Source organism: Haliotis rubra, unplaced genomic scaffold (genome assembly GCF_003918875.1).
Source record: "Haliotis rubra isolate DU_JTF1 unplaced genomic scaffold, ASM391887v1 Scf1348, whole genome shotgun sequence".
In the NCBI taxonomy this organism is placed as follows: domain Eukaryota; kingdom Metazoa; phylum Mollusca; class Gastropoda; order Lepetellida; family Haliotidae; genus Haliotis; species Haliotis rubra.
The window spans coordinates 56,712-75,855 of NW_025765279.1; the positions used below are offsets into that span (position 1 = coordinate 56,712).

Genomic DNA, 19,144 nt, shown 5'->3' on the forward strand with positions numbered 1-19,144 from the left:
TAATTTAGGGCAGAGAGTCACAATATCACAGCTGCACAGATAATTTAAGGCAGAGAGTCACCAGAGTCACAATATATCAGCTGCATAGATAATTTAAGGCAGAGAGTCACAATATCACAGCTGCGTAGATAGTTTAGGGCAGAGAGTCACCAGTCAGAAATATCACAGCTGCATAGATAATGTTCACAATGTCAGTCAATGTGGAATACTGCTAAGTGGCGTAAACTCAACTTACTCACTCACTGGATTGTGTGGAACTGGCTGCCATTGTACAGAACAGTCTGTGACCACAACTCCCATACCCTAACTTAGACTTACGACAATTGTAGAGCTAATTGTACTACAGCACCATGATTAATTACAGACCACTTCGTGTAGCTGAAATATTGCTGAGAGGAGCATTAAACTACAAACAAACACCCCTTGTTATCTTATATCACTGAGCATCTGTACTTGAGGCACTCTGATTTGATAAAGGTATCTCATATTTTATGTGTATACTTCTCAACATTTGCTAAGGAAGTCATCGTTAGTCAAAGATATGTTCCCCTGGATCTGTTGAGTAGTATATGATGCTTACAGTTGGGATTATATAGGATTTTGTGTAAGAATCGCCTTTTCCGATCCAGTGATCTTTGTTACTGCATATCTGGGTTAAGCCATGACCTACTTTATGCATTCATTTGATTATGTGTTCGCTTATATTAGGCAGAACAATGCTGATAAAGGCAATAGTCAATCTGACATGCTGTCATACAAATGATATACTGATCAAAGTGGTGTTATCTTACTCCATGAAGGGAATACGAGATCTGATTGATTCACGTGATCTTGATAAAATACTATTTGTCCTTGACTCTGAGGGAACTATGTTTCTGAGGTTGTGAATAAATCCCCTTATACCGCCATGAAGAATATAGACTTCACATGGACTTCAGAGCAAGAAAATAAATCCCTTACTCCCTGCTATGGGGAGAAATTGGCATCGGTCCGAGTTGGCGAAAGTCACGTGATGCCGTACAAGTTAACCTCAGATGTTCGAATTTTCAGTTCGCTTTAATTCTATTACAATGGCGGATTAATGGATGTCTGTAATATATACTTCTTGGTGTGCTATCGATCAGAGTACATAAGGTTTTGTGCGACCCTCATTTTATATTACTTGCCTTGGGTTCATGGTCTAAACAACGATAAAACGAGTGACGCCAAATGCCTCATATATCCATTCGATTATGGTACAACTCGTATCACACCGAGCTGATTCATGACAGGAAGTAGCCTTTCACTTATCCACCAGTCATTCTATCCGTCCACTTCTCAATGTTGACCAATTTTCTATAAAAAGAAAAGTGGGCGAAAAGAAAATTTCTGTTTAGGTGATCATGATCTGAAATGAAATTGAAAATTGGTTTCTGAAATTCACGTTTTATAGAGTTAAGCCCCTTGGTCCATGCTTTTCAAGTTAGTGCACAAAGAGATACTTATCAAGGTTGAGATTGTTGCCTTAAACTATTAAAAAATTTCCTTGAATTTCCAAGAGAATTCAGGGCGATGGGGTAGCGAGTGGTTAAAGCATCCGCTTGTCACACCGAAGACCCGGGTTTGAATCCCCACATGGGTGCAATGTGTGAAGCCCATTTCTGGTGTCCTCCGCCGTGATATTGCTTGAATATTGCTAAAAGTGGTGTAAAACTAAACTCACTCACTCACCCAAGTGTATTCTTTTGAATTTGTGCGTCCTGTTTGCCATGCTTACTATCAGAAAATCAGCTTTGAGGTAAACACCTTAAATTGTAATGTGCCTCATGGAGGGGTATATGCATTTTTCTTTTTTCTTTTTAAGAGGAAGTTTTTGTGTCTGTGAATGCGACGGCTTTCACTCAGCTCCTTGAATAATTCATGGTATAGTTCATTTCAAGTTTTTTTCCACTCAAGCTAGCTATCCCAAGATTCTATGGGTCAGTGTTACTTATTTCCGAAAATATTGTATAACAACATGTACATAGGGGGTAGATGAATACATACTGATGATAAATGATATTAATCACATCTCTCCTGTATTACATGTATGAAAACATCATGAGCTGCTACATAATGAGCTTATTGATGTTATCTGAATAATGATGGGTCCCCTCCCATGTAATGATGCAATGTGTGATGCAATGTAAGGCTTGTGTTGCCTAAGGGAGCAATCATTGTTATGATTTGTTGCATTATGTGTTCACAAGCTCAGACTTCCTTGTGTGCATGTAAAGTGGAGAAACATAAGGTTGGTTTCTTGTTTAACGCCGCAATATTCCAGCTACATGGTGGCTGTCTGTAAATAATCGAGTCTGGACCAGACAATCCGGTGGTCAACAGCATGAGCATCGTTAGCTGGCTCTTGTGTTCATACGTTCAAGACCATGAAATATTGTTGATATTAGTTTCGTTCAAGCCCTGACACTTTTCTTTTACCTCTCAGAAAATCAGAAAATATCCATACCCCTGGGTTTCAAATGGATAGTTAATTTTTTTAACTAAACCAAGTTAGTTAATTGAAATTCTTAATAAAGACTCATTCATATCTTTGAGAAATCTTTACATCAAATGCCTGATCATATTGGAAAATTTATGTCAGTTCTTTTCCTTGTGACTACAAAGCCAGGTGTTCGATTCCCCTCATGGGTACAAGGTGTGAAGCCCATTTCTGGAGTCCCCCACTGTGATTTTGCTGGAATATTGCTACAAGCGGCGTAAAACCAAACTCACTCACTCACAAAGCCAGGATTGTTAACACCACACTCAGCAATATTCCAGCTCACTCACTCACTCAAGCTTCATGGAATCCACAGACCACATCAATTGCCATATCTAATCACAAATCAAACTTTCAGTCATTGTATCAACTGTAGGTTGAAGACTGTAGTTGTTTATGGTAAATTTGTTCCATTATATATCTTTAATGCGTACCAGACCATGAAATATTGTTGATATTCATTTCGTTCAAGCCCATGACACTTTTCTTTTACCTCCCAATTACTCCTCAGAAAATCAGAAAATATTCATACCCATCGGTTTCAAATGGTTAGTTAATTTTCATAAGTAAATTAAGTTAGTTAATTTAAATTCTTAATAAAGACTTGTATCTTTAAGAAATCTTTACATCAAATGGGAAAATATATATCAGTTCTTTTCCTTTGTGATACATATCCCTTGTGACTACAAAGCCAGAGTAAAATAAAGTATGTTAATTAAACAAGTAGTTAATTAAACAGTTAGTGAAGTTACTTCGCTGTGACAACAACCTTCGTTAATTTCATATTAGGCCTGGGCTTTCGATAATGAATTATTTAGCCTGAGGGGATTTGGAAAGCCAGGAGCCATGGGCCATTTTGCACATTAGAATAAAAAATGGCCCATTAAAATTTTGAAGTTAACTATTGATACAAGGGCAGTGGCTCATTGTAAATTTAGGAAATGGCTAATAATCCTGAAAATGGCCCATTCCCAATCAAAGTTACCTATCGCAATCCCTGCGGCCTGTTGAGGTCAGTGGAATAGTTCAGCCATTATCTCTGGGGAATTGGAACAAATCTCAGGTGATCTTCTCTAGACGGCCAAGCTGTCTTATGCAGGATTAGAAATCTCCACTTATCTGTTGGTTATATATATGAAGCATTAGTCATATGTTTAGCTTGACCGCCTCGGTGATCTAGCGGGTAGTCTCTAGTTGAAGGTGTTGTTTCTAGTGGTGGTCCGATTAATTGAAAAAATCGAAGATTGGTCGCAATGACTAAACGACCAAGCAATTGATCATGTTTTCTCATAATCGAACACAAACAATTCTGGAACACTTTTTGCATTAACAATATTTTTCACACGGTTGGTTTTGTCTGTTACATTTCATGAACACAACATGCTCGCTCCAAGTCACAACTGAATTTATTTAAAGACGACTAGAAATTTATGTTCCTAACATACTAGTCATCCTTTAAAGATGTGCAATTTGCAAAAATATCCCAAGGAACTGCATGTATTTTCTTTTATTTTTTTGTGCATTAACAAAAATAACCAGGAAAATTTCATAAATGACGCTAACCAATTATTTTTGATGATTGATCGGTTGTAATGAACCAATCATCAATTACGAGATTTTAACCAATTCCCAACACTAGTTGTTACCCTGCTGTCTGTTTGACATTAAGGGGCCAAGGCAAGGTCTTGTTGGCTCATTGTTAGTGTCTTAGTGGAGGTATCAAGGTTAAACTTTATCATGGTGTCTCAGTGGTTTAACATTGCTTTACGAGATGCAGAGATACCCCAAGTCTTTGTTTATGGGCCACCTCGAAATATGTTAAGAACAATATTTCATATACGCAGAAATGTGTCACCACTCAATTGTGATGGGAAATATGTTGATTTCTTATGGACCTTTTCTGCAATTTCGCTCAAACTTACTTCTCTGATATTTATTGATAATTGTTTGCTATTTTATTTTTGATTACTGCTCTCTGTGATCTATACCGATATGTGGCCCTGGTGTTCATACCTCTTGAATAGGTATTCGGAAAAAAAGAAAAACGAAAAACAGGAAAGGAAAAAAAGAAATAATTTTTGCTAGGAAAAAAAGAAAAAGGAAAAAAAGAAATAATTGTGTCATACTTTATTCATATTGGTAGCCGCAAAAATGTCCATCCAGTACGCACAAATGTACAGAACAAATGCAGGAAATGATGTATATATTGCACCATGTGGGATGCAAAAAGTATTCGCTGTACTAGATTCTTGACAAGAGGTTCCTGTAATTAAAATAATCAATAACTCTTATGGTCCAGTATACTACACCAGTTTCATTGCTTTACAGTGTTCACTGGACCCTTGTATTCCGTGTAAGGATCCTTGAAATTAGTAACTGAAGGTCATCTGGGCCTTAAATTTAGTAGGTTAAGTTAATGCAAACAATAAATACACAAAGCAGCCAACACCCAAGTACACTTTGAAACATGCGAATGCAGGCACCCACACCTGTACACCCCCACACATGCACTCATGCACACACATGGCTATTGAGTACGATCCAACAGTAAACCATGTTCACCATACATTCACTTCCCTTGTCTGAAACTTTTGTTGTTAATCAATACTTTGATGTCATTCTACTGTAATATCTTATTGGCGAGGCCATATAGCTGGAATATTGCTGAGTATGGCTTTAAACAAAGCTCACTCACTCTTATTTGCGAGGATAAATGTCGGCTAAAAATTGATCTTTGCGGAACACTTGAATTACCTTTGTCATGAAAGGTCAAGGTCATACAGATGTTTCCGCTGTGGATTTTTTGTTGCAAGGCATTTTAAAGGAGATCTGGCATTCAAATTCTCCAGTGATTGATCGTTTCATTTTAAAATTTCTAAATATGCTTAAAGAAATGAGTCTTTACTAAGAATTTCTAGTGTGAGTTTATGATGTTTGTGTTCATTGTGTTGATGGGTGTTATTTTTATTTATCCACTCAAAGTTATATTTTGCAAAATTTACCAAGTGTACTTTTGCAGATATTTGTAATGAATACATACTTTTTGTCGAATGTCTTGTAGTGGTGGTCCGATTAATTGAAATAAACGAAGATTGGTCGCAATGACTATTTGACCAAGCAATCGATCATGTTTTCTCATAATCGAACACAAACAATTCTGGAACACTTGTTTCCATTAACAATATTTTTCACAAGGTTGGTTTTGTCTGTTACATTTCATAAACATTACAAGCTCGTTCCAAGTCAGGATTGAATTTATCTTAAAGACTCCAGGAAATTTATGTTCCTCACATACTAGTCATCCTTTAAAGATGTTAAATTTGCACATGCATTTTGTGGAATTTACAAAAAGACTCATAAGAACTACATGTTTGTTCTTTGTTTTTTGTGCAGTAACAAACATAACCAGAAAAATTTGATAAATGATGCTGACCAATTATTTTCGATGATTGATCGGTTGTAATGAACCAGTCATCAATTATGAGATTTTATCCAATTCCCAACACTAATGTCTCGAGTGAAGTTTGTTTTCACTTCATATTTTGTTTCGGTTTTACGCTACACAGGAACCAAGGGAGACAACTTTCGAAGGCAGTGACTCAAGGTGAAACTAGCTGTGACATCTCGAGGATGTGAAAAACATATTTTCTTATGTCAGTGAAATATGGGTTTTGACAAAAAATCCGACTTTTATTTTCAAATTCACTCAAACTGATCACGAAGCCTACCATTCACATGTGTAGATTTTGTCCACATGTGCATGACTGACCTCCACCTTGACTTGACCTTTTGAACTTTGACTTGAGGCTCTGTCCTATTATCTTATCTGTGATATTACTTGATGTGGTAGATGAAACTAAGTAGGTGATGCTGTTGCCTAACAAAGGGTTAAAAGGTTTGACTAATACCTCTGTGAAACAGAGAACTCAAAGTCTGGACAGTTTTGATGCTGATTCAAGCTATAGTCTGTTTGCAGTGAAAACGTACCAATGAATTTCACTTTTAACAAAAAAGTAAATCAAGTTAAGTGAAATTAAGATTGCGAATCCTCAAAATTTTACCTTGCCAAATGAACATTTAAATCTCAGAATGTTTTTCAACTTAGGATAAAAGTTGTTGAACAAACGATCATAGATTCAAATCGCTATTATTGGTTTGTATTACAAGGGGGTGAACGCAGTAGATGGAACAGTGAAACAAATGCACGTGCGGTACGTGATGAGCGTTAACTTTCACCAACCCTACTTGTTCTCGATGTTTCATTTAAAGTGCATACCCCCTTGTAATACAAACTAATAATAGCGATTTGAAACTATGATCGTTTGTTAAACAACTTATATCCTAAGTTGAATAAAATTCTTAGATTTGAATGTTCAATGGGCAAGGTAAAATTATGAGGATTCGCAATCTTAATTTCACTTTATTTGATTTACATTTTGCTTGGAGTGAAATTCATCGGTACGTTTTCACTGCAAACAGACTATAGTTGGTTGTTATGCCTGCATACCACTGCAGGATTATGGATATTTTTCAGGAAATCATTGATGATCAACTACATTAATTATATCTGCTCTAACAACGCAATTAGTGTTAGTGTGCCATGGAATGTGGAAATCTGTGGAAAGGTTTACTTTTTTATGGAGACCCGTGAAGGTCCGGGTTAAAATGTTGATCTTCAGTAACCCATGCTTGTGGTAAGAGGCCACTAACAGGATCGGGTTGTCAGGCTCGCTGACTTGGTTGACACATGTCATCGGTTCCCAATTGCGCAGATCGATGCTCATGTTGTCAATCACTGGATTGTCTTGTCCAGACTCGATTATTTACAGACCGCCGCCATACAGCTGGAATATTGCTGAGAGTGGCGTAAAACTAAGCTCACTCACGCGCTCTCATTTTTATGTAGCATAAATTTCCATGACATGTCTCAGTATAAGACAAAACTGCTTGTCCCAATGTGAATCTCCTTTTCTCAAGGTGAGTCAACTTGTCCCAAAATAAGTCTGCTTGTCCTAGTATTAGAGTGCTTGTTCCAAAGCGTGACTCCTTGCCCCAAAAAGAGACTCCTTGTCCTAATGTTAGTCTCCTTGTCCCAAAGTGAGCCTCCGTGTCTCAAAGTGAGTCTCCTTGTCCTAATGTGAGTCTCCTTGTCCCAAAGTGAGTCTCCTTGTCCTAATGTGAGTCTCCTTGTCCCAAAGTGAGCCTTGTCCCAAAGTGAGTCTCCAAAGTGAGTCTCCTTGTCCTAATGTGAGTCTCCTTGTCCCAAAGTGAGCCTCCGTGTCTCAAAGTGAGTCTCCTTGTCCTAATGTGAGCCTTCTTGTTCCGAAGTGAGTCTCCTTGTCCTAATGTGAGTCTCCTTGTCCTAATGTGAGTTTCCTTGTCCTAATGTGAGTTTCCTTGTCCCAAAGTGAGTCTCCTTGTCCTAATGTGAGTCTCCTTGGTTTAAGGTAAACCTCCTTGTCCCAATGTGAGTCTCCTTGTCCCAATGTGAGTCCCAGTATTAGACTACTTGTTCCAAAACATGACTACTTGCCCCAAAAAGAGACTCCTTGCCCTAATGTGAGTCTCCTTGTGCCAAAGTAAGCCTCCTAGTCCAATTGCAAGCCTCGTTGTCTCAATGTGAGTCTCCTTGTCCCATGGTGAGTCTGCTTGTCATGATGCGAATCGTCTAGTCCCAAGAAGAGACTCCTTGTCCTAATGTGAGTCTCTTTGTCCCAAAGTGAGTCTCCTTGTCCCAGTGCAAGTCTACCGGTCAGGAGTCGAAAGAGCCAAAGACTGCAAACTCTACAGGATAGCTAGTCCTGAATCCAGACTTGTTTTTTTGGTGTGGGGATTCCAAGCACAAGATTTCCAGAAGAGCAGTCTCTCTGATTTAGTTGATTAACAGTTGTTATCCTGAGGTTGTGGGGTGTTGATTATTAAATTAATCACTGGATTGTCTGATCCAGACTCAATTATTTCCAAGCCACAGTTATACAGCTGAAATGTGGCTAATTGGGATGTGAAACAAAATAGCAGTCTCGTCCCCAGTCAATACTACTTGTACCTACTGATTAATTCTCCATCAATGTAGACATATCAGATGCCTCAGCTAATTTCTGTTCAAATCTCTTTTTTGTTTATTATCCCCCGCAACGCGTTTTGCAGGGGGTATTAAAATGGACTCCGTCCGTCCGTCCGTCCGTCCGTCCGTGTACATTTGTCTTTTCCGGAGCAGAACTCTAAAACCGTTCAATATTTCTTCACCAAACTTGGCACATACATGGATCTGGTGGTGTTGTGGTGCCTTTTGGTAGTTTTGGAATTCTGAATAAAATATTTTTGGCGTTTCCATGGCACAAGTTCGATTTAGACTGAAATTGGTGGTAGCGCTCTTTTCCGGAGCAGAACTCTAAAACCGTTCAATATGTCTTCACCAAACTTGGCACATAGATAGATCTGGTGGTGTAGTGGTGCCTTTTGGTAGTTTTGGAATTCTGAATAAAATATTTTTGGGGTTTCCATGGCACAAGTTCGACTTAGACTGAAATTGGTGGTAGTGCTCTTTTCCGGAGCAGAACTGTAAAACCGTTCAATATGTCTTCACCAAACTTGGCACATAGATAGATCTGGTGGTGTAGTGGTGCCTTTTGGTAGTTTTGGAATTCTGAATTAAAATATTTTTGGCGTTTCCATGGCAACAAGTTCGACTTAGCCTGAAATTGGTGGTAGTGCTCTTTTCCGGAGCAGAACTGTAAAACCGTTCAATATGTCGTCGCCAAACATGGCACATAGATTGATCTGGTGGTGTAGTGGTGCCTTTTGGTAGTTTTGGAATTCTGAATCAAATATTTTTGGCGTTTCCATGGCACAAGTTCGACTTAGCCTGAAATTGGTGGTAGTGCTCTTTTCCGGAGCAGAACTCTAAAACCGTTCAATATGTCGTCACCAAACATGGCACATAGATTGATCTGGTGGTGTACTGGTGCCTTTTGGTAGTTTTGGAATTCTGAATCAAATATTCTTCTTGTTTTTTTTGCTATTGCACCTGTCTTGATAATTAAACGAATTAAAATATACTAAATTTGCTTTAAACCTGTTGAATCACAAAATGAAATTTGCTTTAACAAAATAAAATAGAATCAATTCTCAGTGAAATCACAGACTTGCCTATCCTTACGATTTTGGCGTAAGGCTTACTATTTTTGGTGCTAAATTATGACCTTATGATCATACTGAAATTCCTTATATCTACAAATAAATGGTAGAATATTAGATATAGACATGCCCATGCTATTTATAGAGTCATTTACGGTACATAAAGTACTGAAAAAAACACTGAGCTTGTAGCAATATTCTAGCAACATCACGGCGGGGGACACCAGAAATGGGTTTCACACATTGTACCCATGTGGGGATTCGAACCCGGGTCGTCGGCGTGACGAGCCAACGCTTTAACCACTAGGCTACCCCACCGCCCCCTGAAAAACAGAAGTCGCATCATAAACATTATAAATAAATAATCTCTGCATGGTGCAGGTAAAGTTTATTTCAAAGTGAAAGACTTTAAAAAACGTTAATTAGATCGGCTCAACATTTTACTATTAAACACTATATTAACATGATTAAGATTTTAACCAGCAATGTTTTTCCTTTATTTCTTGACATTAACATGCCTTACTATCAAATGCAACTGCCTTACTATTTTTTTTAGCTGATCTTACTATTTTCTTTAAAAGGGGGTAGGCAAGTCTGAAATCAGCACCATCTGGCATGGTCGGTGATATCTGTGGTACAAAATGTTATCAGCTGACACTGCTCTACCTTTCCCTGGGTGATATGACAGATATGTACTAATTGATAATACACACTCATAACGTGATAACACTGTCAGAGGTTTGATATCCACGATAACGGTATCAATTGAAATGTCAAAGAGGCCTATTTTAGATGACATTTGACATAATTGATGTCACTGTGAAGAACAAGGCAAGAACTGACCTTCAGCAACTCACGGTTGTTGAAAGGCGACTAACAGGATTGGATAGTCAGATTTTCTAATTCGCTTGATGCAGGGTTTTATGCGACGTGCAAATGTGCGTCTGGTATGCTCAAATTTAGAGAATGGACGCAGAAAATATTTAAAGGGATGCACAATATTATTCCCAACACTCACAAAATATCTGTGACTTTGCTAAGTATTTGGTTGTTTCTTTCAGAGCAGTTACGTGCATCACTTAACCCATCAGTCCACATGATCAATGATTTATTCCAGGCTCTAAAGAAATGATCAAAATGTACAGTTCTGTACATTGTTCCTTCACAGGACGTTCATATTGTCCTCAAGGATCCTTAAAACTAATTGTGAGTGAGTGAGTTTAGTTTTATGCCGCGCTCAGCTATATGGCGGCGGTCTGTAAATAATCGAGTCTGGACCAGACAATCCAGTGATCAACAGCATGAGCATCGATCTGGGCAATTGGGAATCGATGACATGTGTCAACCAAGTCAGCGAGCCTGACCACCCGGTCCCGTTAGTCGCCTCTTACGACAAGCATAGTCGCCTTTTACAGCAAGCATGGGTTGCTGAAGACCTATTCTACCCCGGATCTTCACGGGCCCTTCAAACTAATAATTAGGGGTTCCCGAGACCACCGTGTTTGTGAGTCGAGGTAAAAGCCTGGCTTGATGTATGTCATAGGTTGATGCTAATGATGTCGATTAATGAATTTTCCGGTTCAAAGTTAAATATTTACACAGTGTTTCAGGGGTGGAAATAACTTTAAAATTGCTCGTGTACTCCGGTACAGTGGCACATGTAAAATCACTTGCCCTGATATTTTTTCCACTATTAAGGCCGATTTTCTTCTTTAAATAAACAACATAATTAACATTGGAAAGTCAACTGGACACCGGTACAGCATGATATGCAAATTTGCTTGCCCAACAGAAAAAACACTAGACTCGGACGTCGGGCAATGGGTTATTTCCACCCCTGTGTTTTATCTAGACTGTGCCATTACGCCATTCTCCCACAGACGTTTGATATGGCAGTCTGTACAAGTATTGTCGGGTCATGACTGTACATTCAATAGTATAAATTTGAAACCCATTATGAGTTTTGATTGGCAGCTGAAGGATGCGTTTATTGTGTTGATTAATAATAATAATAATAATAGTCCACTTATAAAGCGCCATTCCAGGATGAATATCTTGCTCAAAGCGCTCGGAACTCAACACATCACTTTGAACCTGTGTTTTGACTGACAATATGGAGCCTACAAATTGGTATACTGAGATAAACTGAACCTCTTTGTAAAATTAACTAAGCTGAACCAAGGATTGGGAAAGGCAGGGGCCATGGGCCATTTTGCACATTAGAATTAAAAAATGGCCCATTAAAATGTTGAAGTTCACTACTGATACAAGGAAGAGGCCCATTCTAAATTCAGAAAATGGCTAATAATCTTGAAAATGTCCCATTGTCAAAGTTTCCTGTCCAAATCCTGCTGAACATTTCACTTAGTTAACAGCTTCCTTTGTCTAGCTAACACAGTAAGTTTTCAACCTGGAACTAGGGCGGTGTGGTAGCCCAGTGGTTAAAGCGATCCCTCGTCACGTCGAAGACCCGGGTTTGATTCCCCATATGGGTACAATGTGTGAAGCCCATTTCTGGTGTCCCCCGCCGTGATATTGCTGGAATATTGCTAAAAGCGTGTAAAACTAAACACACTCACTCAACCTGGAACTTTTTAAACCAAAAACTGAGCGCTTCAATGAAGAGTGTTCTTATCATTGTGATCCGCCGGAGAGTGACCAGTATATTTTGTGTATTGTGAGATTATGGTTTTAAATGGTAGCACTTACCCTCACTATGACGAGGCAGGTTGTGTCACACATGTAAGTGCTCTGGTAATGGCTTGTGTCAAAGTTAACGTTCCCTTTATTAAGTTAAGTACATGTTTGACAATTGATAATTGAGGAAACAGCTGATGTTCTTAAGCATCCAAAAACCCATAACATGAAGATACCTGTAATGTTGGTTCTTTATTCTCAATCTGAACCGGGGCCGTGTGGTAGCCTAGTGGTTAATGTGTTCGCTTGTCACGCTGAAGACCCAGGTTCGATTCCCCACATGGGTACAATGTGTGAAGCCCATTTGTGGTGTCCCCCATGGTTGATTGCTGGAATATTGCTAAAATCGGCGCTAAACCCAACCCACTCACTCACTCAAATAACCTGAACCTGCCATGCCTTGTAAACACTTCAGAAAAGCTGGAATAAAACCTGTTTCCAGATCACCCTCATTAAGATTTGCATTAGCCATGTCATACTATGTTTACGACACGAGAGCCTAAATGTTAGAATTTCTTGAGCAAGAGCGAGGGATATGCCGATATTTAGGCATGAGTGTCGTAAACATAGTGTGATATGGACACGAATATAATATTCTGTTTATTATCGAAGTCATCAAATTGAGGAAAATCAACCCAAATCTACTTTCAAATATAGGCTGGCCACCCGCCGTCGCCACATGTAGAACGCAACATCACAGAAGAAACGTGATGTCATAGCATTGTTTATGACGTCACGTCACCATGACAAAGTGATATTTTACCCTAGAGTATCGTATGAAAAATATTAACCCTGATATTTTCGCCCTCGTAGGTAATAAAAACGAATAATTAAACTGCTGTGTCATTATTAACATGTTAAATGTGGATCTGTATTGTAGAACTGTGGTTCTTTTACTTGTCACATGATGAAGAATAATTGTAGTAATCAAAAAGGATTTTCTCTTTATGACATCTGGATCTCATCATAGATCTCTTAATTTCATATCTGGATACTACCTTTGTTATCGATCCGGGTTAGAATATTGATCTTCAGTAACCCATACTTGTCGTAAGAGGTGACCAACAGGATCGGGTGGTCAGGCTCGCTGACTTGGTTGACTCATGTCATCGTATCCCAGCTGCGCAGATCGATGCTGATGTTGTTGATCCCTGGATTGTCTTGTCCAGACTCGAATATTTACAGACCGCCGCCAAATAGCTGGAATATTGCTGAGTGTTGTGTAAAACTAAACTCACTCACCTTTATTGTCGATAAATATTATATGTACGATAGATATTTGCCATGGGAGGCTCATAATGGTGATTTGTGTGCCCTTTGGAATATAAATAATTTAACTGTAAGAATAAATTGATCCATCGTACTTACTGAATGTCATTAACAAAGACTGGATAAACAGCTGTCGTAATTTGACCACTAGACTTTTCCTACAGTCCTCAACATTTATGACGAACCACTCACCGCCATTTTTGGTCGAGGAATAGAAGACCAGTTTGTTCATCAAGCTACAGAGCGCCATCCTTATGTATCATTCTACAGTACTGACAGGTTATATTTGATTAAACCAGAGGCTTTTCTTAGCCGGTTCTGACAGACTGTTTTACCAGGTAACCATGGCAACAGTAGTTATTGGTTGATCATGCTGGTAGGATGTCCTTGAACAAGCTGTCTAGCTGATACGTTCAATAAGACACATTCGCTTCAAGATTTGCCTTGGTCCACATGGTAATTGGGTTATGCGGAGAAATGAAATATTGGCTCAATAATCCAAAAGTCGATGGAATGGTAAAGGTAGATTGGGCTTATGTTTTATTGATCTTTTTTTCAATATCAGTAGCAGAGATGCCAACCCTTACGCTTTGGGCGTAATTATTACGATTTTGACCATTAAATTACGCCATTACACTTAATCTGTGAAAATTACGCTTTTCTACCCGTTTTGCGAGAATCAATAAAGTAGATAAAATTTCACAGGGAATAGTTTTCGTAACGCACTAGTGTAGGGGTTCAGAAATGGCCTTACACCAATAGGAATCGCTTACTCTTAGCAATGCGCTCATTCAAATTAACTTGTAAGGAATTAAAGTATTTTGTGTCACCTGACCAACAATTTTTGATTTATGGAACTGCATAATGATTGGTCACGTGTATTTCTGTCTAGAATCTTTCCTATTCATGTGAATAAACTCTTTTTAAAAGTAATTTTTATAAAGGTATCACCTTTCACTATGTAAGTGTTTTAAGTATTACACTTTTTAGGTCCAAATTACACTCTTTGACCTCCAGTATTACACTTAGGCCCAAAATAGGGTTGGCATCTCTGCAGTAGCTATTTTGGAGGGATTTTCCTTGGCCTATCAGTAATAACCTTTTGGTGTATTGTGTAGGGAGATCTTGTTTGGGAAGGAAAGTAGCCTAGCGGTTTAAGTGTTCGCTTGTCACACTGAAGACCCAGGTCTGATCTCTGACAATGCCTATTTCTTGTGTTCCACGCCTTTCTTCGATCCCCGACCGCGTCATACCAAAAGACGTTAAATATGGTACTTGTTGGTCCCTGCCTGGCGCTCGGCATTAATGGGTACAACAAGGACTGGTCGGCTCGGAGTCAGTATAATGTGTCTGAGTGGGGTAATCATGCTTCACTGCGGCATGATATCTCAGTGGGCTAGCACTATAAAACCAGCTTCAGTCTGGGCTAGTACAAGCAACCGCACATACACATACACACGCATGCACATCATCCTATGAACGAAATATTCTCAAGCACGACGTTAAACCCAATTTCACCTCACCTGTAATGGTTAGCTACAGAACAATTATCACATACCCTGAACCAAGGATCATAAAGGCTAACCAAGCATTGAGAAATTCTAGGATTATATACCGTTAGGGGTGATTGTTGAATTCAAAGATCGCAAATGTCTGATAGTTGAATCCAAGGACCATATATACTGGACAAACATAGTTAGGGATATATGTCAATTTTGAAATTATGAATAATGATCTATCTATTCATTGACACACCATTTCCGACGACCTTGGTTCGATTCCCTACATGGGTACAATGTGTGAAGCCCATTTCTGGTGTCCCCCGCCGTGATGTTGCTGGAATATTGCTAAAAGCGGGCGTAAAACCAAACTCAGTCAGTCAGTCATTGACACACTGATAAAATATCAATCATAAAAATACCAATATCCCTAACTTATTTTGTACAGTATATATTTGATTGCTCACTTTAGATTTGATTTTTCAATTCAAGGGTTAGACCTTAAAAAAAAAGCTTGTTGTTCCGATTTCCCGACCGACCCAAAATATTCCCGCCAAGCCTAACAATTTTACTCACCAAATAATAAATGAAATTTATTTTCTGACACATGAGTAATCATCATGTAATGTAAAAATATTTTGCAAAAAAACCAAAAAACCTACCTAACTACCTACCCTAGTTCTGAAATGTAGGAAATCGGAACCACAACGTTTATTTTTTGGGGCCTTATATAGATCTGATAGTTGAATTCAAGGATCACATGACTCTGTTGAATTCGATGATAAATAGATGCTTTTGTAAATCAAAAATAGAATGGATCTAATTGAAATCTAAGATGAAAAATTTCAATGTTGAATTCATAATAAATTATTTTGATTATTGAATTCATGGTTCTTACTGACCTACATAATGTTTCAGAGCCCAAGACGATCTTGAAGTCCATCTCGGGCCGGTTCAAGTCTGGTGAACTCACTGCAATAATGGGACCGTCTGGGGCTGGGAAGTCCTCCCTCATGAACATACTGGCAGGTTACAGGTCAGTTCAGTTGCTATAGCAACAAGAGATGATGCAACTAATCATATTGGTGATGTTTTTGAAAAATTTAATCTGTTCCTGAAAGTTCTGTAAAAAATAGTTTGTCCTCAGATTTCACAGGAATTTCCGATGTTCTGTGTTTTGTGGGTGGGTCCATGGCTTGTGTCACTTCCTTTCAGAGACGGGGCAGTGGGGAAGCCTAGTGGTTTAAGTGTCCGCTCGCCACGCTGAAAACCCGGGTTCGAGTCCCCACATGGGTACAGTGTGTGAATCCCATTTCTGGTGTCCCCCACACTGATATTGCTGGAATATTGCTTAAAGCGGCGTAAAACTCACTCACTCACTCTCTCCTTAACTTCTTTAAGTGGCATTTAAAAGCTGGTAGGATGAAGAGGAACACTGCTTGACAACGGTGTTAGCATCTACACAGAAATGTGGCATATATTGCAATAAAGGAGTTGTCTAGCTATAAAAAGTGTTCTCTTCACTAACTCCTTTCAGAAAATATAATGCTTGTCTTTAGGTAATCTGTCTCGAACCGATTATTTAATGGTTGTGCCTGAAAGTGATGTGATGTCGACTGGGATGTGAAATGGACAATTATCAGTTTTGTCAAGTGATGCTTTGTTTCCACAAGGACAAAGAATATCTCAGGTCAGATCCTGGTTCGAGGGAAGGATCGCGACTTGCGGATGTTCAGGAAGATGTCGTGCTACATCATGCAGGATGATCATCTCCTCCCCCACCTCACGGTCCAGGAGTCCATGATGTGTTCCGCCAATCTCAAACTCAACGAGAGCCTCTCTACTGCCGACAAACAGGAAATGGTTGGTGTCTTCAGATAGAGTCGAGATATTTATTGGGTAGTCAACTCAGGGAATAAGATACATATTGTATAGTCAACTCAGGGAATAAGAGAAATAAATTGTATAGTGAACTCTTGGAATATGATATATGTTGTATGGTCAACTCAGGGAATAAGATATATATTGTTTAGTGAACTCAGGGAATAAGATATATATTGTATAGTCAACTCAGGGAATAAGATATATATTGTATAATGAACTCAGGGAATAACATGTATATTGTATAGTCAACTCAGGGAATAAGATATATATTGTTTAGTGAACTTAGGGAATAAGATATATATTGTATTGTCAACTCAGGGAATAACATGTATATTGTATAGTCAACTCAGCGAATAAGATATATGCCGTATAGTCAACTCTTGAAATAAGATATACAGTCATGCCCTGTTTATCTGGACACTTGTGTTTTTCTTGAAATTGTCCGGTTAAACAAATTTCCTGATATAAGGACCATGTGTAAAAGACTTCAAAGACGGCCAACTTCTTTTAGGTTAGGGCACACAAGGCCACTCTGTAAAATGTGTGTGTAAACATACTGACAGGCACTCAGCCATTCAGATATATGAGAAAAAAATGCATATAATTTAGCGTTTGGTATGTGAAAATGAAAACCAGATTTCCGGATAAGTAATTTTACAACGTTGTGAATTCATTTTAAGGATATTTTTTTTTCGGAAGGCAAGTTTTCCGGATATCTGAGGCTTGGATAAACGAGGCATGACTGTGTATCACATAGTGGAATAAGATGTTTATCATATAGTGAACTCTTGGAATAAAATATATGTCATATAGTGAATTCTTAGAATAATTCAGGAAATAAGATATGTATTGTATAGGGAACCCAGGGAATAAGGTAATTATGATACAGTAAATATGATATTTATGGGGTTGAAATATGTCTGTTGACAGGAAATCAATCTTTACTCAGATAGCTTAGATCCATGTAGTGACAAGGATCGTACTTTCCTCAGGTTTAAGATCTATGTGTTGACAAGAAATCCCTTTTCAACCAGGTTGATGAGATCCTGGAAACACTAAGCCTCATAGATTCCAAGAAAACCAGAACCTGTAACCTGTCTGGCGGCCAGAGGAAACGGCTGTCCATTGCCCTGGAGCTAGTCAACAATCCACCAGTCATGTTCTTTGATGAGCCGACCAGCGGCCTGGACAGCGCTTCCTGCTACCAGTGTGTGTGTCTACTGAAGACGCTGGCGGCAGGCGGTCGCACCATCATCTGCACCATACACCAGCCCAGCGCCAAACTCTTTGAGATGTTTGACCACGTAAGTTCATTCAGCAAGGATGTGATTGTCTTGTGGACAAACTCCGAAAGTGCTAGGGTAATCTCATCATGACCCCGACCCGTGCAGATCCGGGGTAGAATAGGTCTTCAGCAACCCATGCTTGCCACAAAAGGTGACTATGCTTGTCGTAAGAGGCAACTAACGAGATCGGGTGGTCAGGCTAGCTGACTTGGTTGTCATCGGTTCCCAATTGCACAGATCGATGCTCATGCTGTTGATCACTGGATTGTCTGGTCCAGACTCAATTATTTACAGACCGCCGCCATATAGCTGGAATATTGCTGAGTGCGGCGTAAAACTAAACTCACTCACTCACTCACTCACTCATCATGACCCCAGAATTTATCAAGTACATCTGAGAGGCTGTCAGTAATCATTTCCTGAATCTTGTCACGCAGTTATGAATATTATGTAAGCATATTTTTCCGGCTACCTGATTGGTCTAGAGGCGGTCACGTGACCATCGACAGAAAAGCATATTGTCTCCAAACCAGGTCCGACCAAAATTCATATTGACTTGAGTTACTAAAGATACATTTTGATGTCATACTATGATGTCATTCTATTGTTTACATGTCACAGTATTGTTGACATAACGTTATTGGTTTGTAGCGAAATTAACATTACTTTTCTTGACTAAATGGACATGTTTTTTTTTTGGGGGGTTATTACATAATACAACAATTACGGTCTGGTGAATTCGGTCAATACCGGACGAAGTCCGAAGTAAATATTGCTTTTCGGGGGTCCATAAAAACAGGTATTGACCTTATCACCAGTCTATAATTGTATAATGTCGTGGCTTTGTAGAAGTG

At 38.9% G+C, this 19,144-nt stretch overlaps 1 protein-coding gene across 2 annotated transcripts in view; it reads left to right on the top strand.

Annotated features, from left to right (window-relative positions):
• Positions 1–19,144, top strand: part of LOC124267912 (ATP-binding cassette sub-family G member 1-like) — a 51,679-nt gene that overhangs the window by 19,216 nt on the left and 13,319 nt on the right. For both annotated transcript variants that reach the window (XM_046702901.1, XM_046702902.1), the window contains exons 3-5: positions 16,039–16,156; positions 16,794–16,983; positions 18,039–18,308. In XM_046702901.1, the coding sequence (XP_046558857.1) occupies positions 16,039–16,156; positions 16,794–16,983; positions 18,039–18,308 (578 nt within the window). The remainder of the gene's footprint in view (positions 1–16,038; positions 16,157–16,793; positions 16,984–18,038; positions 18,309–19,144) is intronic.